Source organism: Macaca fascicularis, chromosome 7 (genome assembly GCF_037993035.2).
Source record: "Macaca fascicularis isolate 582-1 chromosome 7, T2T-MFA8v1.1".
NCBI lineage: Eukaryota > Metazoa > Chordata > Mammalia > Primates > Cercopithecidae > Macaca > Macaca fascicularis.
The window spans coordinates 153639326-153662797 of record NC_088381.1 but is presented as its reverse complement, the minus strand read 5'-3'; the positions used below and the strand labels follow the sequence as shown (position 1 = coordinate 153662797).

The 23472-nt window shown below is 40.5% G+C and overlaps 1 protein-coding gene across 3 annotated transcripts in view; it reads right to left on the bottom strand.

Moving 5' to 3' along the window:
* Positions 1-774: 774 nt before the first annotated feature.
* Positions 775-23472, bottom strand: part of FLRT2 (fibronectin leucine rich transmembrane protein 2) — a 96716-nt gene continuing 74018 nt past the window's right edge. For all 3 annotated transcript variants that reach the window (XM_065549178.1, XM_005561959.5, XM_065549180.1), the window contains exon 2: positions 775-7554. In XM_065549178.1, the coding sequence (XP_065405250.1) occupies positions 5194-7176 (1983 nt within the window). In that variant the 5' untranslated portion in view covers positions 7177-7554 and the 3' untranslated portion in view covers positions 775-5193. The remainder of the gene's footprint in view (positions 7555-23472) is intronic.

Sequence of the window (23472 nt, the reverse complement as noted above, 5' to 3'; positions counted from 1 at the left end):
ATGTTCCAACAGAGATTCTACAAACAGGTAATACTAGTTAACCTAAATGTCACGTTTCCTGATTCAATCTCTGTCAAATACATTATTAATAAAATGGCCAAGAGGGATTAGCAAAAAGGGGTTCTGAAAAATCGTAAGACTAATCAGAACAGAACTTGAGCATGGACTTACATTTCCATGAGTGCCTACTGAAAGGATGGATGGATGTGCTATAAACTCTGAAGCAGAAAAGTACTATGAGAATTCTTAAAGAAAACTGACATTTAAAAACAGTGTGGCTGGGCATGGTGTCCTATGCCTGTAATCCCAGCACTTTGGGTGATCGAGGCGAGATGATTGCTTGCATCCAGGAGTTTGAGACCAGCCTGGGCAACATGGTGACACCTTGTTTAAACAAAATTAAAAAATAAAAAATAAAGCCAATAGCATCTATTTTGAATAGAGGAAAAGACTATTCTGATAAGTACAATGTCATTCTCTATATCCTAAACAACATAGATTTCACCAATATGAAATAAGATGCTCTTGTGTATGCGTGTATTCATAGGAACACACAATTTAGTTAGGAAATTTAAAAGAACATGAGGATTTCATATAAACTCCTCACACAAAAAGGATCAACTGGCCTTTAGAAATGCAAGTCATCTTCATGATAGGAGAATACAAAAATCCTATTACTTCCTTTATTCCTGCCCTCCTGCATCATTTATTCTACATTAACAGCACAAGTATTGACTATATCCCAATGAACTTACTCAGATAAACACAATGTGGTTTTCTTTTAAAATAAGACTTTACTGAATATATCAACAAGGTACTGTATAGTGTAGAGTGAAGTTTGTCATTAACAAAGTGTGCGACATAGTAGGTCTCAGAGGATGTGTGATGCAGAATCTTCCAGCCCCTTGTCAGAGAGAACACACTAAAGAGAAACCAGAAGCAAATCAGCATATGGTTCAAACAATAACAAATCATCAGGTCAACTTTCAGTGAATATACACTAGTCCTATGAGGCACACACAGTTGGCAATGCCTTCACCTTGCCTTAAACGGTTATAAATCTTACATTCCAGGGACACCTTTACAAATGCCCTCGTGTGTGTGTGTGTGTGTGTCCACGCATGTGCATGTTTGATATTAATTTTAAAATGCTTGTTGCGATGGCCTTCCTTTGTGCTCTTCTGGTGGGTGTGTAGCTAGAAAACAAAAAACTATAGTAAGAAAATCTGATTTGTTATAACAACGGTACCAGAGATGTACAAAACTCTTTCTCCACAGTGACAAGCATTCCCCATTGCTGGTAACTGTCTTTTGACCCTGCTGAAGAAATCAGAGAAGGATGTAGGTTATGCCTTCTTAGCATTCGTATTTTGACTTTAGAAAGAGCATCAGGCAAGGTTTGACAAGACCAAGAAAAAGACCAAGAACTGTTTTGTTCTGTGTAAGTATCTTTTTTCCGTTTGGGGCACTGTTTTCTGCTTTGCTTTCCCCTGCAGCTGGAATGGTAAATCGTGAGCAAAACTGCTATTCTCATGTTCTAAAGTAAAACGTAATGTCTCCTTGTTATAGGTTAGAGAAAAATGCTATAAGCAAAGATGGCAATGGAAATTAACCACTTCACTTTTCAAGAGCTGCGATGGCCTCTGCAGCTGAGGTCCGGCGATCAAGTGAAGCATCCATTCCCTGTGGACTACAATATTGCCTCGTGTTCTGAATGGATGCTTCGATCACAGCATGAAGTTGTCCTCCCTGGTGGGGAAGTTCTGATTTGTTTGAAATGACTAAGACTATTATGATAGGTGCTAGTAGAAAATGAAGTTGTAATATGAGCTACTTCATTAATACTTTTTACCAGACAGGTCACATTATAGGCTTTGTTTGTAACCTCAGGGAGAATGTCTAATATATTTTCAACGAACATCCAGATAATTAGAAACTGCATTCTTTCTCACAGGGGAGAATGTTTTCCATTTGATACACAAGGAAAATAGACAGGGGATACAATCCTCGTAGCTGCCTGCGATTGTCCCATGCCGTGGGCTGCTAATTGCATCTGATAGTGTTTGAGGGTAGCCCAGAGTCTCTCTATAATCAAACATATCTCCCCAAACAAGCAGGTATTAACAACTACCCTGGCTATAGATAACTGTCAATATATCCTTGTGATCATGACTATGCCACTTCCTTTTCAATGTCTTCTGTACAGTGACAGTTACCGAGCTCTGAATGGGATCAGATTCTATCTGAATCACCTTATTTGGCCAGGCAGCATCAAGCTCTTTATTGGCCAGCGAGCATGGATTTTTTTTCCATGGTCTTGGCCTGTACTCTCAACCTTGACTCTTGACTAATCATCTCAAAATACATCATAATGACAGCAAGAGAGGCCCAAACACAAAGCAGGTATTTCTGCAAAAATACATTCCCATGACTAAAAATGCCAATCAATGTAGAATCCCCAGGGACAGTTGTTTTGCTATTTTCATAAGACACATTAGACATCACAGATTCCATCATGTGCTTTCTATCCTGGTGTAGGTGAGGCTGCAACAAATGGGAGATGGATTTTAATCTTAGCAGTCTTTGTCATGTTGCACACAAGATGAAAATAAAGCCTGTTACTAGGTTCAATCTCTTCAGGAACACCTCCAGCAAAAGGGACCCCGTTAGACCACCTTAAGCATTGCACGTGACTGTCTCCATTGTACTACTTAAGCCCCAAATAATTCTGTGAACTCCACAAGAAATGACAGGAACCTCTTCATCCTTGTTTTTCCTGGCCCAAAGCGATTTCAGCGGCCAGAAATCCCACTGGGGGGTTAAACACACAATATACATAAATGAGAATGACTATTTGGTGAATAACAGAAATAAAAACCCTCAAAAGTCAAAGTACCATCATTTGAATGCACAATTTTATCTACACAGCCAAGGGGAAGAGGACAGTAGAAGGGAATTACCCAGCTAAGTACACAAAGCCCCCATGTCATTGTCTCGACTTTAGATGTCTTAGTGCTACACTGATCACCTTCACACTCTTTTCCCTTCACTGCGTGGACCTAACTTTAAAAAAAGCAACAGCCAAAACCCTCTAGCTAATAGACTAAAATGGAAACCAGAGTCACTTTAGAATTAATTTAAATTAATTCATAGCTAAGTTCAGCTCTACTGACTGCACAGTTTCAATTCTTGTGTCTAACATACAGCTGCAGTTATATTTTCTGCTTATTCTGAGGGAGAAGGGAGATTAAAACATATAAGTTGGGCTATATTATTAAAGAAAATAAAGCTCTTACTATAAAGAAAAAGTTGCATAGCATTTTATACCTAAACTTTTACAAAGAAGACACATCACAGTTTTATTTTGCTGAGAGAGAGCAAGTAAGATGATGGTGACATTTACTTCATGGGTCCTTATAATAATGGCCAGTGGTAAAAGAAATATGCATCACAGAGTGAAATGTTTAAATTTGATTTTAAAAAGTTTTTTTTCCAAGGGAGTAGTTTTTGATAATGTATGTGATCCATAGCCCTTCTCTGTCTAAGGACGGCAAAGATTAAACTATGTGTTTTATGAAGATGTTGCCTCAAAAGTATCTAGAATTAAGCAAGGACATCCCTCTCTTTTCTATGCCCTGCTCTGCCAGGATTAGGGGAATAAGCCTTCACTCTCTGACTTGTTTGTTTTTCATGCGCTGTCCTGCTAACAGAAGATTGATGATCCCTCCGCAACTGCCAAAGTAGAGGAACATCCACGACGGAAAAGGAACAAATAAAATTTCAAAAGTGGAACAGGATCAAAGTCAGTACAAGGTGGAAACCAGGTGTCGCTTTTTAAAAAATTAATTATTTTGGCCAGCTTTGATGTGTCCTTACAGAATTATTAGCAGTGAAAATTAGTATGCATTTAAAAATGTATAAGTACATATGGATATTTTGTGCAGCCAAGACTGGCATCCATAATTTTCCTTGAAATACTGAGGAGAGGGAGAAAAACGAAGGTGTTATAAACAACTAATTATGAAAATATATGGGAGATGATTGGAAGACAAGAATTTGCAAGGGGATAAAAGATATTACTTCAAGCTATTTCAACATGATACTAACAAAGTCAGCTGACATAACAGAACCACTGACCAGTTGTTTTTGTCTAAATAGCAGTAAGGGTAATTTTTAAATAAGTCATTGTTGTATTTTCAAAACATTGATCACCTGTTGGTCTAAATATCATGTTGACATAGCCTCAGTGAATCTACCCAAATAATTCTCATTATCAAAAATAATTCCATTCAATATAATTCTTCCCTTAATTTTATTAGCCTCTTCTAAAAAATTATTCTAGAATATATCTCTGTTGAATGTGATTCAACCTGACATACGATTTGAACAGTAACACTTTTAAAGGGAGTTTTCTTGCTACAACATCAGACCGGTCCCTGAAGATGACTGAAATCAGACTCAAGTCTCTAACTCTGTTATCACTTAGGACCAGGGAAGCATGAAGAGTGATTTTTAAGTTCCCAGTCGGAAAGCCAACCCCTGCATTTTCAGGTCTTTTCAAATCTCATCTCAATTTTCTTGATTCTGTCAGGCCGGGTTAACTTATCTCACAGGAACTAGCTTCCTTCTGGTGCTTTCAGCATTTCCCGCACTGGGTCAAATCAGGGTAACTACCTCCATTCTTACATTACAGAATTTTTTTTACCTGTCTTCCAGACCTGGAGGTATAGGAATAGTGTGAAACTCTCTGGGCCATTTCTTGTTTCACCCGTATTATTCCTCTTACCCTGATGAGTCCATTTAATCTGCCCTTTCATCTGACCACCAGGAATTTATTCTGACAGCTTCAACAGCGAAGTGGTTGATGTGTATCCTAAGGAAGAATCACTCGTTCTTTTTGCCTTGGCATTGGGTTCTCATTGTACAACCCTGTACAGTACTTCAGCAACTATTTTTTTTTAAGTTTTAAAAAGCAAAGAGTTACAAAACTGTTTGTAATTAACTTGAAATAGAAAAGATAGCACTTTTTTAAAATCCCATTATATAGTACACCGTATAAATTACAGAGTATTCAAATGCACAAATGCATCTGTGTAACATTTATCAAATGTAATCTGCGTGTCTTTACATGCACACACGAGTGTGTTCTCAAGAGTCTAACTGTCCGCCTTGATAACGCTGGGCCTCTGGCTGTCACGTATGGCAGTGCTCTAGGTCTGGCACGCTGCTGTTGCAGTATCGCATGTTGTTGGGGATATGGCAGTCTGTGTAATTAATGCCCCCATTTGGGGTGTAAATGGGCTGCAGTCTGAAATCTCCTTTAAGGAGCTGATCGTTATTTAAGGAGACGATCTGAAAACTGGTTTCTGTCATCTCCAGGATGGAGTTGTCCTTCTTGGTGCCTGCCTCGCAATAATCATCTTTCCGCCGGCCCCGGTTGTATTTCCACTTCTGGGAGGTGTAGCGCCCCTTTTTGTGCATGTGCCAGCAAAAGACGCTGAGCAAGACCATGAGCACAAATATCACCGCGCCCCCGATCAAGCCGGCCAGCAGAAAGGGGGAGCCCATGCTGTGGGACGTCGTCTGCTCGTGACTGGATGCTGTGTTGCTGCCGTTGTTCAGATAGGAGGCGTGAGTGGTGGCCTCTGAACAAATGGTGTCTTCTACCGCGCGGTAGTTAAAAGCATCCAGTGGCACTAAACAAATCCGATAGGTGGATCGGGGCTCTAGGTTAACCAGGCTCAGGTGTTGCTTCTCACCGCTGACTATGCGCTCCTGAACGATGCCCCCTACTAAACTGTGGCCCATTTTCACCCATGTGAGTTTGTATGCCATCACGGTGAAGAGAGAGAGCCAGCTGACTTGAATGGAAGTATCATTCACAAAATGGATAGAGAGCTGGATCCGTTCAGAAATAGGTGGGGTCACTCTTTCTCTGCCATCCCAGTCAGGAATCGTGGGAAGTTTCGACGTGGTAGGAGTTGGAGGCGTGTGGCTTCTGCTAGGGTTTGGAATAGAGAGGGTGGGAGGCTGAGTGGTCGGAGAAGCTGTACTTGGGGCTGGGGTGAAGAGAGGCAGGCCGGGGGTGGTGGTGGGACAGGACAAAAGATTCATATTTAATTCCCTGACGGCCATCCCCCGGACTTGTTCAGGACCTTGGCACATGAAACCCCGCACGTTGAGAGATGAAGGGATGTATTTGAGCCATTCCGTGACCCATTTGATACTGCAGTCACAAAACCAAGGGTTATTCCGCGCAGTGAGCTGCTTCAGGTTGGAGAGATTATCAAACACCCCTTGAGTCAGCATCCGCAGTTGGTTGTTGGATATATCCAGCCGTTCCAGCTTACGCAGATTTGAGAAGGCTGTCAAAGGAATGTGGTTTATCTGGTTGTCCTGCAAATAGAGCCTGATCAGATGTGTACCTGGGAGATCGGGAGGAGGGTGGGACAGCGAATTACGGACGATTGAAAATTCCTTGAGCTTGGTGAGATGGCTGAAGGTCCCGTCGGCGATACCCTTGTTGGTCAGGAGGTTCCCGTCCACAATAAGACGCTCCAAGCTCGTGAGATTCTGGAAGGCCATGTCGGATATGACAGCAATTCGATTTTCATCCACCCTCAGCTCTTGCAAGTCCACAGGAAGCCCTACAGGCACACTGCTCAGGTGATTCTTAGACAAAAACAACAATTTGAGGCTAATGGCCTCCCGGAAGGCCCCGTCTTCCACCCCCACTGTGGATATGGAGTTGTCATCCAGGTGCAGCTCTTCAAGCTTTAAGAGCTGGGCAAGAGCAGCCCGTGAAATGGTCTGAATATTGTTTTCCTGCAAATGGAGAACTCTGACATTCTTGGGAAGGTTCATGGGGAATTCGTCCAGTTGGTTGCCGTACAGGTAGACCGTGTGCACCGACTGTACATTGTGCAGTTCTGCAGGAAATCCAGCATTATTAATTTGGTTGTTGTGGAGGTAGAGTACGGTTACGCCCTCCGGGATCCCAAGAGGCACTGAGGTCAAGCTTCGCTCGTTACAGTAGACAAAGTTCCTGTCGCAGCGGCACACACTAGGGCAGGCCAGGAGTTTGGACACCTGTGAGTAGAGCCCCAGGGAAATGATAAGCCAAGACTTCAGGAAAAAAGCCCCATGGCTGGGCCACTTTGTGGTCTGTAGGCCCATTTCTGAAGTACAGAAATAAAATACAATGTAGTGGGAAAAAGAAAAAGAAAAAAAAAAATAAAGAGATAGCAAAATCAAAATGACTGGACCGGGTTCTGCGGAAGTCCAGAACTCTAGCTAGAGGGAACGTCCTGAAGGCGTATGGTAAAATAATCTCCCTGCTGTCTTGGGTCTTATCAGCCTGTGTTGCCCTCTTTGCTGCTGTCCTCCATGTGCAAAAAATTCAACAGGGAGAATTTTTCCACACTGGCAACAGGTGATGGCAAGTTATCAGCCGTGTCAACACAAACCCAAGTGGGCAGGCCGAACTCTCTTCTTTTGTAGGTCAAGCCAGCCTTGGTTAGCCTACGAACTTCTTGGTTAAGCTCAATCTGCAATCTGTTGTAGGAAAGAAAAGAGGAAATGGTCAGTTAAGGGCAGTAATGAAAAAAGTGCCAATATAACCCTGAGCCTTTCAAAAACAATGAGATTGGAATGAAATGTTGAGAGGCCAGGGTTGGCATTAAGTGGAATTTCAAATAACAGTAACTTAGTTGAAAAGGTATTCAAGAAATAATATAGTATCTTCAAAAGGACATCATGCTGTTACTTGTCACCATCAACCATCGTATTGTGAATTTAACAGCCCAATCAGTACCTTCTCTTTTATCTATTCTTCATCTATTTGCATATCCAAACACTTAATTACAACAGGCACACTGCTGAATCCACTCAATCAGTTAATGATAATTATCTACAAATCCCAGTGGTCATAGACTTGTTTCAAGGTAGAGGTGATGACTGACAGCTAGCAAAAGTGAAGGGGAAAATGTGATGCCCTGCATAGTTATATATTTAAAAATGCAAAATGGAGACTAATAAAGTCACTTAAAAAGATGCATCCTTACTGAAAAATTATTCCAAATGCATTACATTTCCAAATACATTTACTATATAGGAACTTTCATATACGATGTTATAAAAAAGCTGTAGCTGAATTAGTTGCCATTTCCTTTTAAAATGTATTTTAAAACTCTGATACAAAAACTTACTCAGGCTTAACGGAAAATTTTAGAGAATAAAATATAAAGAATATAGTATGAAGGTGATAAAGATTATTCATTATATTATCACCCAGAGATAACTGATCGATTTGCTTACTTTCCTTTTTTCTATACATATACTTAACAAAATTGGAATCATTATTTATTTTTCTTTTTGTTACCTAACATACGTCATGACCACGTAATTTAAAAAAATCGAATCATTCAAAGAAAAAAAATTCAAAGAAAAAATTTTTCAAAGGAAAAAAAAAGTAGTACAAACATAGTGAACAGAAGCATGTATGAGGGCAGAGACTTTTTTCTTTTCCACTTCTTGTCTCCCTTCCTCTTTATCTTCCTCCAGAATAGCTTGCACTCAGTCACCGAGGAGAATGACTAAGCTCCAGGGTACAAAACATCTCCACTTATCTCCTCCTTCGGGACCTCTAGGTCCAGATGAGATACACCATTGTGATCCCTCGAAGAGTTGCCAAGCTCACGACTAGGGGTAAATTATTTTTCAACACCATCACCTTCTTTCTGTCTGTGCTTTCCTGCTTTTATTAGAGGTCTTTTAGTAAATTTTGAAATGACAGAAGACACAGTTGAGGAAGTCAAGGCAATCCACAGATAGTAATCATGCCTTCTTGCTCCAGAAAGTATTCCATCTGTTTTTAGATTGGAGAGGTAAAGAAGTTAATTGAAAGGTGCCAGATTTGATTTCCCTACAAAATCAGCTAACATGATAGGACATGGCAAACTGCGAGTCTCTTAATTCTCAGGAATACAAGGAGATTCAAAGAACTTACATCTAAAAGCACAGAGGAACTACTTGAAATTGTTCCCTTAGCTATCTTTAGAAATATAATTAAAAAAGAAAAAAAGAACACTGGAAATGTTATTTAAGTGTCAAGGATGTTGTAAATGTGTTCTATAACTTAAAAGATTGTAAGCCATCTAAAAAAATGCCTTTGATGACCAGAAATGGTAAAATTCATTTTTTATTGTTTAGGAAATATAAGGTGGGTGGGAGGGGATTTTTTTCAGGTAAAAAGAGAGAGATATGATGCTTTATTAAAAATCAAGCATGGCCGGGCGTGATTTCATGTGGTGGCTTACACCTGTAATCTCAGCACCTTGGGAGGCCAAGGCAGGCATATAGCTTGAGCCCAGGAGCTCGAGACCAGCTTGGGCAACATAGTGAAACCCCATTTCTATTAAAAATTAGAAAAATTAGCCAGGTGTGGTGGTGTGAGCCTGTAGTATCTGCCACTCTGAAGGCTGAGGTGGAAGGATCGTCAGACCCCAAGAGGCAGAGGTGAGTCAAGATCATGCTGCTGCAGTCCAACCTGGGTGACAGAGCAAGACCCTGTCTCAACAAAAAAAAAAAAAAAAAAAAAAAAAAAAAAAAAAGTCAAGCATTATTTAATTTTTTACAAAACCTAATATACGTTTTGATGCTGAAAAGGATGCCATTCCTTCCAAAAGAAACCTCTCTATAGACTTAAAGAATAATTTATATAACTGAGGTGGCATAGGAAAAATGAGTTTAATGCAATCAGCCTGATGGCATCCTTAGCTCAGGTTTCAAACCATCTGAATGTTCCCTAGCATCTTGGTACTCAAGTGTGGTCCTTGGTCCAGTAGCATGAGCCTAACCTAGGGAGATGGTAGAAAAGCTAAACCTCAGGCCCAGAATCTGCATGTTAGCGAGAGTCTGGGGTGGGTGCATTCAAATTTGTGAAGCACCATGAACATCTTATTTCATCATTCATGTTTTAATTTATTAGATTTAAAATAGATGCAAGAGCATGTCACATGACTCTTTTGAGCAGAGTTAAGGCATAAGGCATACTAATCACTTTTGTCCCCGGGAGACAGTCTCAAATAACATCTTATATGTAAATTACATCTTCTGGGCGGAGCAGTGCAATGACTATGTATGACACTTGGCCTTAACAGAAAATGTTTCTCTGGATGACAAGTACTAACGTCTAGTAGCACCTTAAAGAGCTACTTGTCATCACAGTAGCCCACTTCTGTAAAACATTTAAGAATAAAAAACTGTTTGGTTCTATTAATAATTACTTCCGCAAGAGCTAGGAAAGTGAGACTAAAGAATCAAATGTAATGTTTTTGAGTATTCTACTGGAATCCTCAAAGTGTGATAGAAACAACCATGGAAAAGAAAGTCCTAAGGTAGAAAAACAGCAACACCAGGGTCTCTAAGTTCCTATGTGAAAAGAATAGATGCTTCTACATTGTCTTATAGGCCAAGTATTAGGGGCTAAGAAACAATCAATACTTGAAGACGATGGTGTTTGCTTAGAGTTCATCAGCTAACAGCCTCAAGGACATTAACACTTGGAGTCAACCAAATAACTCAGGGATGGGCCTAGAAACTATTATTATGCATCCAAATTGTAAATTTTCCATTTCCTGAACTGTGTCCTCTGCAAGGAGAGAATAGGTCCCCATCAGCCAACCCTTTGCCCCCCGTGCCTTGCTCTCTTGCAGGCATATTTTACTCATGAGTGGTTCTTTTATAATTATATAAGAAGATGATGTGGTTCTGAAGAAAGCTCCTAATAAGATTACACGGGGCCAACTGTCACTGTTCATACACCTTAATAGGAGAAACGTCCCATCTAGAGCACAATGTGTTGATCGGCTATGACAAGTTCAATTTTGAATGAAAACAAACTCTCAGAGCTTTCTTTGACCTTCTTGGGAATCCCACAAAGTAATAGCATATAGCAGATTTGTTCTATTCCACGTATCAACAACAGCTTACACCTGTATTTTTCTTTCAATCAGTACAAATATTAGTCAAATTACAGCCACCTAGGCCATAATGATTTTTTTAAATTTAAATTTTTAAATTTAAATTTTCTTTGCATTTCCAGCTGTGGTTCCTACCGAATAATGAAGACAGAGATCCTTTTAGACCTTAAGTTGGGGACCATATTTACAGAGAAAGAAAGTATAATGGTCAACAAGTATAGATCCTGAGTTCTCATCCTACTTCTATCACCAAGTAGCAGCAGGATCTTGAGTACACATTTCTCTTTTCAAGTCTTAGTCTCCTTATCTGAAAAATGGTAATAATAGTTCCTAACTCACAGCACAGGTGACAGGGTTAAATAAAATAATACTTGTAAAAAAACTTATGTCTGTACATGGCAAAAACGTAATAATGCTGATTATTCTCTATGTAATTGTTATTATTAACGATATCCAAAGAGGTGAACTCCATTGTGTAGAACAAAATAAAATCAGCCTTGACCTGCCAAGCTTTATGCACTTTCAACCACCCCAGTCTCTCAGCCTAAGCACTACTGACATTTTCCAGCAGATAATTCTGTGCGGTGGGGCTGTGGTGTGCATCCCAAAATGTCTCCTGATGTTGCCACATATATGTCCCCTGGAGTGGGAAAATCATCCCCTGTTGAGAATCGATGACCTACACACACCTTCTTACAAGTGCTTTAGAAAGTTAGCATTATTGCCATAATTTTCTAGAGAAAACTAAGATAAATTTCTAATAAACATAACCTAAAAATGCTTCTCCCATGGACATCAAAAAGCATGAAAATGTAATATACTTTCCATTAATTTATTGAACCAATATTTATTGAGCACTAGAACGAGGATACTGCTGTATATGGAGCTGATGTAGTTTTTGGCTCATGAGTTAAGTGAGGGGAGAACAATGAGTAGGCGAGGAATTAGCGTTCTATGTAAAGAGTTCTTAACCCTAGAGCATCAGGTAATCGTGGTCCTGTGTAAAGAGTTCTACCCTAGCCCATGAGGTATCAGGAAAAACACTGCAGGGAAAGGATGGCTCTGCGAAAATCAGAAGGATAGAGAGGCCCAAGCCGGGAAGAAGTGTACGTTCTGCATACAGATCCAAGCTGCTTGTAATGTGAAGCCAGAGACGAATCCCAGCTCAGCTGAGAGGAGGAACAAAACATTAACTGCACAATACTTTCTCCCAACTCTCTGTCTGCTTCTCACTGAGGTATTCGTGCTTCTAGAAGACGATGAACAAACTCATGCTTCAAAATCACTGGGCATTTCACCTGTAAGCCTAAATGTTGCTGATAAAAAGAATTGCTTTACAAGATAAATTTCAAATTCAAAGGGAAAAGAGTATTTTTTGATTCTTAAATATTTCCCTGTTTATGTGAACACTGTATTGAATATGTTGCTTCCTCTCCAGGAAACTAGAAATGATAAAGAATGGCTTAATCGCAGGTGCTAGGTAAAATCAGAAATTTTCATTTAAGGGAGATCACAGTTTCAAAAACCTGAGTATAAATCAACATGCAAAAAAAAAAAAAAAAAAAATGCTCTTTGCGGGCAGCAAGAACCCAGCCTTGCCAGTCTCTTAACGATGACAGTAAAAGCAGAAGCTATGCCAGGCTACTTTATTGTCATTTAACTCTTTTCATAGGAACTGAGACTCAAAGCACGTAAGTCATGCAAAAGCTTTCTGCACAGTGTTTCTCTTCTAGTGCTGCCTAAGAAGGTTTTTTCTTTTTCTAATGAATTCCAGGAGTCTGTATTCCAGGAGCGCTTAATAAACTAAGACGATACAAATCATAGGACAGAAAATAAGAATTGTCAATAAGCATTGCCAATCACATAATAGAATGACAAGGACAAACCTAATAAAATCTTAATGGTTTCAGCACTGGCTGAATTGTGACAAGGCCGCACGGCGCATGAAGTGATACAAATGAGAAAGCTATACTGAAGAGGAATTCTCTTACAAAAGTTTCCCAGGGTCATATCTGACTTATAGCTTCTGGAGTTAAGCAGTTCATGCCGAAAATCAGACACAGGCAGGTGCCTAATCCACAGGCCTAACTGCACTACAAATCTGGAAACACTAAGGCACTTTATAGATTTTATGCACATTTCCACATTCTTGACTATAGGTTATAAATACTGTTTGCACAATAATCAGGAAAGTCCCATAGTTAGCTGACCGAGGTGTGGGGATTAGCAAAGGAATTTAGGGAAACATATATCAATAGCCACCTTGTAGCCTGAAACCATTTTTCTATCTCATTCACTAAACTTCAACCAAGCCTCTGGAAGTTGCTCATTAGGCAGATACTTATCTTTACTGAGACAAAGAAAAAGAAAAAAGGGAAAAGAGAAAGAAGGAGAGAGGGAGGGAAGGAGGGAAGAAAAGAAGAGCAACACTTTATTTAAGCAGTTGACCATCTCCAGGCTCCAGTCAATCTAAAATTGAAAACATTAAAATCAGACCAAAAAGGAAAAGCTACGCTCTTGGCAAACACAAAATACTCTAATACATTTGAAGCGTTGTTCTCACATGGTTTCCAATTGGTTCGAGTAATGGGGGTAACTTGAGAACAAATAACCAGTGTTATAAATTCAAATGCATGAACTTGAGGACACTTTCACTACTGCTACATGCCTCTCTCAGCCCACTAGGAGGGAGATCCCACTGATCATCCCTGGCTCCCTTTAAAATCTGAAACTGCAGGATTGGGTGGCCTCTTTCCACGTCAACTACTGCCTGCATGGTGGTTGGATCCAGAAGAATAGCCAACTGTCTTGATGCTCTGAAAGCTATTCCTGACAGCAACTGGCTGGGTAGTTGGTCCTCAGTAGTGAAGGGAAGCTGGTAGAGCAGGATTTCAGGAGGCAAATAAATTGAGAGAGTACTAATAAGATATAAAAGTCTGACTAGTTGATGGGTGCTGACGAGTTGATGGGTGCAGCACACCAACATGGCACAAGTATACATATGTAACAAACCTGCACTTTATGCACATGAACCCTAGAACTTAAAGTATAATAATAATAATAATAATAATAAATAAATTTTTTAAAAAAGATATAAAAGTCTATGGCCCATAACAGATGGACCTTCTATAGTGGATGTCTATATACTTTCAATTCATTTCAAAGGAATATAATTCAGTTCCTTCATAACATTAATTCATTTGTTCAAACAGATTCCAACCATCTTATGTTTCACAGAAAATAATTGATTTCTTAGACTCTTACCTTTGGGAAAAATTTTTCCCCCTCATCACTTGGGACACTGTTTCCCCAAACCTGAGGGTCATCAAAAACACTAGGGGAAAGTGATGAGAAATGAAGGTTTCTGGGCCCCACCCCTGCAGCTTGTGGTTTAATAGGTCTGCAAAAGAGGTGGGTCAGGTGCAACTTGTCAACTTTCCCAAGTGAGGCTGATGATCAGTCACTTTAAGATTTGACCACCCAGCTACTCCCTATCAGGAATTGCTTTCAGGGAACTGAAACAACTGGTCCTTCTCTCTTCTGGGTCTGATTTCGTGTTATGGAAAGAGTTAAGGGTTTGGAGTCAGTCAGAATTTAGTTTCTTATCTCAGCGCTTCCACTCCCTAACAGCATGACAAAGGGCACCTGACTTAATTGACTTAACCTCTCTGAATTTTACTGTTTTTTATCTCAAAGAGGATAATCAGCTGTGCTTAGGAAATTGTTGGGAGGATTAGATATAAATCACATAAAGTGACTAGCAGTACCAATCAGGCACTCAATAAACTGGTTTAAGAGAGGTGGAAAAGATGTTATGAGCAAGAGCTGGGCTCTGGAGACAGAGGACCTGAACAGCTTTTCCACTTACCAGTTGTGTTAACTTGGGCATACTATGTCACTACTCTATGTCCCAGTTAATTCCTATAAAATGGAGAAAATATTAGTATTAATAGTTCACAATTGTTAGAGGAATGTAAATCACTTAGAACATTACCTAACGTGTGGAAAACACACTCATTATGTTGGTCATTCCTAAGATTAGCTTTAAATAACAACGAAAGCTCCTGTGCCAGGGAGCATTTGTCCCTAATTTGGTAGAGAATTGGTTGTACTGAATCCATCAACTTTTACTTTCCTTGTTCATTCATTGATCACAGTTCTTTTCTTTGGTAATATACATATACATCTTCCATCCATCAATCCTGAAACTATGTTCAGACATTTATGAAGTTGATCAGTGAGTAAGTGACAGGGCTAGGACTTGAACTCGGGGATGGGCTGCAGGGCCTGCTCCTAACACCTGTTCTGCCTCTCTGTAAGCTCTAGGCAGACCGGCTGGCCTTCTTTCGCTCACCATTATTTCCCCAGAGCCTACAGCAGCACGTGGCAGGCATTCAAGAACTGTTTGTAGCATAAACGAACGAGTCAAAGAACGACCTTCAGATGATTGCTTTCTTTGAAAAGGCAGTCTGCAAAAACTCTTTGACATCTTCAATCTGAGGTCCCATAAGGAATCAGTGAGATAATATTTCAGAATAGCTTTCAAGAGTTTTAAGCTACCTAAAGCTATCTGGAAAGACTGAGGGATAGATAGAGCGATGGATGAATAGTCCCTAGGCTTAAAGAAACTAGATGTCCTTCATACAAGGCATGCAACTAGGAAATAGTTGCAATTACTACAGCACTATATTTGTTTTACCAAATAACATCAAATTCCATGCTCTAATTGACTTATAGTACTGCAGAAATAGGATCACTCAGAAACATCGTAACATACTTGGTTTGTCGAGAGGCATGTCCATACCTAATAGCTCACCTCTATGATGGTTGTGACCTGAAATCAAGTATTTGTGATCTACCACAAAAAAATATGAATTTCTATTTATATAATAACAATATATTTTAAATATTTATATAAATTCAATGTGACAGTTCAACCGAACTTTAATTGCATACTCCTTTACCGTTCCACAGTTAGAATCAACATAAAATAGGCCAGTATCTTTGAGAACTATAAAAAGGCTTATGAAAAAAATAAACTGAATCCAAAAAGGTAAACATGGCCTACTTCCCTACCCTAATATTGCACACATGTAATATACATAACAAAACAGAAAATCTTATGCCTCCTTCACAAGAGGAATACAGATTTTGGTCAAAGATATTGATTAGGTGCATGAAATGAAATTACATACTGTGTATTTCCAGGTGAGTTATCTGGTTTTGAGTCTAAAACATGAAAAATTCATTGCTTAAGCCTATTTTGGTATCCTAGAGATGACTCTGAATGTAAATGGTATAAAATTTCCTCACTGAATAAATAGGTTTTTACAATGAGCCTTCTCATCTTCAGAACACCTGTCATGCCGAGGTGTCAGGCTATGTTCAGGAGACTATTTCTGGATTTGAGGAACAAGAGGGGATAAGAAACAGAAGAAAAATTAGTATTGCTTATTATCCTTGACCCTCTTCTTCTCTCAAGGACATTCCCCCCATCCCTACCCCAAGAACATGACTACAAATGGCTTAAGATCAAATCAAGTCATTCTAAAGCTTAAAATAAAACCCAGATAAGCTGCCTCAGTATCATATCCAGTGTAGCTGCACAATACTCATAAGGAATAATTTGAAGGAGAATATTGAAAATACACAGCAGATTTTAAAAGCTACCTTTAAAATAATCTATACTGGTGGCCTTGATCATGTGAATGAATTCTGAGATGTGTTCTCCAAACACAGAAGAATTTAAACATACAGGCAGATCCTTTTACAGGTTTATACACAATCAGAATGCTGCTTTCATTGAGGGCCACGGCAGCTTTCAAACTCTACCCAAAGGCAAAAAGCTCGTATTTTCTTAGTGCTAATCAATTTCAACCACTTAACTGTTTTCTTTTTTTTTAAAGAGCTCCCACCAATAATAATTTTTAAAACTCAGGAGCATACAATGACTTAGGTTTTTTTTCTTTTTTTTTTTTTGAAAAGTAAGTTACGTTCTGACTCAGTCCCTGTCACTCAGGTCTTGTGCATATAATGGCCACCAGAGGGAGGCAACACAGCTGAAAGATGGTCCCAATACACACACACACGCGCGCGCACACACACACACACACACACACACACACACACACACACACACGGGTGCTCTCTCTCTCCTGCCCCACCCCCACACACATGAAAAGGTAGTTTTGATTGACTTTTCATCCTTGACTCAACCATGTGATGTTTTTCCAGAAAAAGGTTCCAATCTTCTATGGTCAATAAAAATCACATTCATACATAAGGGAATAATGTAAAGTCTGTGATGATAATGAAGATTTAAAACAGTGAGAGTGATGAGAGAATCCTGTGCTTGAAATGAGAGTGGGTTATTCATTCCTTCTTTAGTTACACTCCCACTCTTGACTAGACTGCAGGCCCTGGTCCTTGGGAAGATCATACTTGGTTCCTCTTATAAAGTACTACATCTCCAAGACAGGTCAGCTGTCTGAGACAATACATTCTAGAAACAGGTCAAGGAAAAAGACATGCGAGTGGGCAACAACTTCATGTGTTGTGCTTTCCTGATGAGCCTCCATTTCCTCAAAAATCTTTCCTTGTTGGTTCTCTGACACTTTTTAAAATTTCACAATTACAAACCAATTCTTTTGGATCAGCCTGCAACCCTCTCTAGAAAAGCCAAAGTTTTTGGTAAACATTCCAAACCAAGTGAAGTGTATCAGACCTTTCTTTAAGGCTAGTATTTCTCATGCATTTATTCATCAGACAATTGAGTGGCCGCTGTGTGTCTGATGCAGCAGGAGGCCCGTGGGATGCACAGGTGAGCAAGACAGATAAAGTCCCTACAGTCCGGAAGGTGCTATATTTAGAAAGCAAGATCGCCTGTAATCCCAGCAATTTGGGAGGCCAAGGCGGGTGGATCACCTGAGGTCAGGAGTTCAAGACCAGCCTGGCCAACATGGTGAAATCCCGTCTCTACTAAAAATACAAAAACTAGCTGGGTGTGGTGCCAGGTGCCTGTAATCCCAGCTACTTTAGAGGCAGAGGCAGGTTCAATCACTTGAACCCAGTAGGCGGCGCACGCAGTGAGCCGAGACTGCACCATTGCACTCCAGCCTGGGCAACAAAGTGACACTCTGTCTCAAAAAAAAAATTAATCAAAACTACAAAACTTGAGATTAGAAATGATAAAATTGTAAGCAATGTCATGAAGGAAATAAAGAAGTGTCACAGAGGATGGTGATGGTGGATGTCAGGTAGATTTGAATATGGCAGTCACAGATGGCGGCATTCCTAAAGAATGAGGAGTTGCTGAGGATGGGGGATCCAGGGTGACGAATGATAGTGCTCGGGAGAAGAGCAGCCAATAAGTAAGTCCAGGTAAAGGCAAGAGCAGGCACAAGGATACAAGGAAGAGAGAGCCTTAGCTCTGGCAGGAACTGAAAGACCGGTGTGTGCAGGAAATTTTATGAGAAATGAGGAGAAGGCAAAGTGCAGAAATAGGGTCAAGAGTTTTAATGGGCTTAAACAGGCAAATCTTCATGGCTTTGGTAAACCATTTAGATTCTACTCTCATGGCAATGAAAAGCCCACAGGGAAGGTATAATGAGAAGGTAAAGATCAAAGAAGCTACCTGCATCTACCCAATAAAGAGCTGAAAGAAGTTCTTGAGAAGTAATGATGACGTAGAAAAGGAAATTGCATCAAGAACAAGAGCCTGGAGAAGAAAAGTATGCTCTACACTTCTGTCAGAATTCTCTTTCCAAATGTCCCATTTCAGAGAGTCTCTTCTTGCAAACATCCCCACACATTTTTTTTTCCAGCTGTCTCAAATTCTCTTTAGAAAGAGAGGAAGTATAAATAATAAATAAATGAAAGAAATACAGCTTGGACTAAACAAGGGCTTTGATGAGAAAGTGAGGAACCCATGCTGGGTAAAGACAGTCATGTAATTAATTAGAAGGGTCTCCTGACTCCTATCGTGAGCACTGAAGCCTGCCACCCTGCTTAGCATAATGTCCCTTCCACTGGGAAGGCACAGGCCACCCGCTGTTCCCTAGCGAGTAAATTGGTCCCCACCTATAAATTATTCTATGTGTGGTGAAGAAAAACATTGGCTTTTTTCCTTCTTCTGAAGTTCTGTGCACAGCCTGGCAAACAACCTCCGATAATTTGAAAAAGTGGCTTTTAGTGACCCTAGCAATAAAAAAGTTACTAGTGCAATAGAGTTTGACACATTTCTAGAAGGCTGCCTGGGCTGTGTCATGCATGAGAGGTGACCCTGTCTCACCTGAGAATAGAGCTCCGGGGCTGCTCCCCAGTTCCTGGCTTACTGCAGAGGGCGGGTCCCATTTTAAGGAGTGCAGGTGCCCACTCATGCTCTGGTTCTTCCTGAAATCTGCTCATATGTTTCTAGAACTCAGTCTCCTAAAGGAGTTACTTTGTCTTTTGTGGGGACTCACAGGTGCAGAAACTAGGTATTTAGGGTCAAGACTAAATGAAGCAAATTCGCAGTGAAACAGCCACCTCCATTAACTACCTTTGCATGTGGCTAAGCTCTGACTCTAGTGTTTTCTCCAAATGTTCTATCTCCCCAACTCTCTTCACCATTCTGCAGGGAATTCAGAAGATGGGAATAATCTCAAAACCAGTGAGAGTTCCTGAAAAAGCTGAAATTGACCACAGTACCAACATTACACCTACCACCCACGCCCCTCCTATCAGGGTAAGGAACGCACAGGGTCAAAGGGATACGACCATCCAAAGCCTGTATTACTCCTTCCAGGCTCCGTCTTGGGTACCCAGATTCCAGAATTTCTTGGCTCCAACTTTCTCACAGGGCCCTGGAGAACCTCTCCACTGGGTCTGTCCTCCTGAGGTTATGACACTTCTAAGCTTGTTTGGATTAGGGAGGAGGAGTGCAGAGCTGGGGTGTGTGTGCAAAGCCTCCTGGGTTTCAGGACGGAACTTCAGTGGGAAAGGAAGAGACCTGGGACCAGTTATCCCTGCACTGCCACTTTCTGTTCTGTATTTGGTAGAGTTTGAGAATTCTAAGGTCAAATCTGCCTGGCCTTCCAGGACATTCTCAAAGCCAGATGGGTCACAATAAGCAAAGTTACTATACTTTTCAAACAACTTGCTCATGAGATTTGTAACTTTTGAACAATTAGATCTAAAGCAGGCCTCTCCCCATGTTCTTGCTCAGCACCCTGGTAAATGTTTGCGTGGGCCTGTTGAGGGCAGTGGCTCTTCACATAATGAGCGGACCTGCCTCCAAGAAGAGAAGGGTCGTGCATACTTCCTGAATAAACAGAAACACTGCTGAAGAAAGTCATATTTTAAGCATATCATCAGGGTGGAAGAAACACAAAAACTTTAGGAAACATTATGACTTAACTCATGAATATTGCTAGATTACAGATTCACCACAATTAAATAAAAATCCATCCATCCATTCATCTGTTCATTCACTCATTCAATAATCATTTATCAGCTGGCCAAGGTGACACTCGCCTGTAATCCCAGCATTTTGAGAGGCTGAGGCGGGTGGATCACTACAGGTCAGGAGTTTGAGACCAACCTGGTCAACACGGCAAAACCCAGTCTCTACTAAAAATACAAAAATTAGCCAGACATGGTGGCAGGCTTGTTCTTGTAATCCCAGTTGCTTGGGAGGCTGAGGCAGGAGAATTGCTTGAACCCGGGAGGTGGAGGTTGCAGTGAGCCGAGATCACACCACTGCACTCCAGCCGGGGCAACAGAGCGAGACTCTGTCTCAAAAAAAAAAAAAATCATTTATTAAATAAACACATGACAGACAGTGTACTGTTATGGACTAAACTGTTCCCACCCAAAAGTCGTATGTTGAAGTCCTAACCCCCAGTATCTCAGAATGTGACTATATTTGGAGATAGAGTCTTTAAGGAGAGCATCGAGTTAAAATAAAGTACTGAGGGCGGGGCCTAATCCAATATGACTGGTGTCTGCATAGGAAGAGGAGATTAGGACACAAACATACACAGAGCGAAGACCATGTGAGGATCCAAGAGAAGGGAAGACAGTTATCTATCAATACAATCTAAGGAGAAAAGCCTAAGAAGAAACCAGCCCTGCTGACAGCTTGAACTCCTAGCCCCCAGAATTGCGAGAAATACGTTTCTGTTGTTGAAGTCATCCGGTCTGTGCAGTCTGTGGTACTTCGTTCGGGCAGTCTGAGCTGACTCATACAGAGACGCTTGATTTCTTAATACAGGAGAAAGCACATAAAATGCATAATACATAAGACAAGCATGCCACAACTAATTACAACACAAGGTGATTAAGAAACAGCTCACTTATGCCCAACTCTCATAGCAGGACTGCAAAGCAAACACTTGTTTGTAAACTGAAGGCAAGTCCTTCTTCTAGACATTCACATTGAATTCAATCTCAGCTTCCAGGCCTCCCCAAAAGCATTTCTTCTTCTTGGAGCTGAAAACTTCCTTTTCCCAGGTGCTGTGATCCCACCCCTGGCTGGTGCAAGAATCCACTCACTCCCTACTTTTCTGTTCAATGAATAATGACTTTGAATCTTCAATGACAATCCATTAACAAAAATGAAAACTGCTGCTAAGTGGTTATTAGGAAAAGTAATATCGCCTAACTCTAATTGCTTTCTCAGACTTTAAAAATCACTGATGTGCATCAACTCTTTACTGTATACCCTCTGCACCAATGGCTCCCAAGTCTAAGCTTCCATCTTGGCAGGGAAACTTCCAGGGGCGGAGGGAGCATGACTCTCCGGTCAAAACTTGCTCAATCCCATATTAGAAAGTCAACCCTCCTCTAACACGGTGCTCTGATGCCTTGGGTTGAGGAGGAACACAATAATCTGTAACCCAATAGATCACACATTTCCAATGAGCATATGGAGTCTTCCCCAGCAGGATAAAAGCTGGTTCTTGGGGAAAGGAGATTAAAAAAAAAAATCTTAGCTGTTATGAGAATTTGTGTCCCTCCAGGTGGCTACAGTACATCCACAGGTATACAGTAGATCTGTAGTATTAAAATGTCATGAGGGAATGCAATCTTTAGAAAAAAAAAAAAATCTAGGCAATCTCCTTTGGATGGTGGCAGGGGGCTGGGGGTGCGATAATGCAAAAAGTTTGAGAGACACTGTCATAGACTACCAAACATGGAAATAAGAACAGGCCGGCAGCGGCGGCTCATGCCTGTAATCTCAGCACTTTGGGAGGCTGAGGCGAGTAGATCACAAGTCAGGAGATGGAGACCATCCTGGCCAACATGGTGAAACCCCGTCTCTACTAAAAATACAAAAATTAGCTGGGCGTGGTGGTGTGTGCCTGTAATCCTAGCTACTCAGGAGGCTGAGGCAGGAGAATCACTTGAACTAGGGAGTCGGAGGCTGCTGTGAGCTGAGATCATGCCACTGCACTCCAGTCTGGCAACAGAGCGAGACTCCCTCTCAAAAAAATAAAAATAAAAATAAAAAAACAGCTAACATGTAATATGTAACATGTAACATGTAATGCACCATGCCATGTGCTTGAAATTTGCTACCTAATTTAATTCTGGTGGTCACACTGTGTAGTAAATATTATATTGCCATTTTAGGGCTGTAGCAACTGGGACATTAAGTATTTAAGTAACTTTCTCAAGTTTATAGGAGGGTGGGATATATGTAGCAGAAAATTTCCTACCAATATTCCACTTAATCATAGAAAACGCTGTGTTCTCAGACCCTCAGCAAAATACACCAGCCCATGACATACTGAGGGTTAGCGGGTTGCTACGATATTCTTCTAATACCTCCACACAGTACTCTTAACCACTGAGCTGTGTGCTCACCAAGAATCCCTAAGTATATGATGCCACTTATACCTTTTAACTGTAATTATAGAATAAAAAGAAATATTTGGTCCAGCAGTATTAGAAGTACAAAAAGGAGTTACTCATGGTACGAAAAGTTACTTGAATGGTTCAGAAAAATTCATGAATGCAAGCTAAAGTTGCTGGCATATGGGGGGTGGGAGGGAGAATTAGGGAAAACAGAATCTTACGAATCTTTCCTCTCAATATAAGAAAGCAAACTGGAAGTCAGAGTTGACATATTCAGGGGAGAAAATATACGAATTCAATTGGTGCTATGGAAATGTGCAGAGGAAAACTGAGCTCTACGTAAAAAGATTGGCCAATTAATGTCCAATTTGATGTTTCTGTGTACAAGTTATTATTAAATATCTTTATGATTTCTTAATTCAACTGAAGTAACTGTCCCAATTATGTCTGATCTTAGGTAAATTGTACACTCTATACGTTTTCAAATGTATATCATGGTTCTATCAGCCTTAAAATCTGGAAAATCTGTGACTTTTTGAGGCAAAGACTCAAGCGAAAGTGTTGAGCGCCATTCACAGGAGCGAGCTGCCAGTACCGGCTTAATGATGTTCCCAGTCTGCAACTCTATTTCCGAGTTATCGAACGCACAATG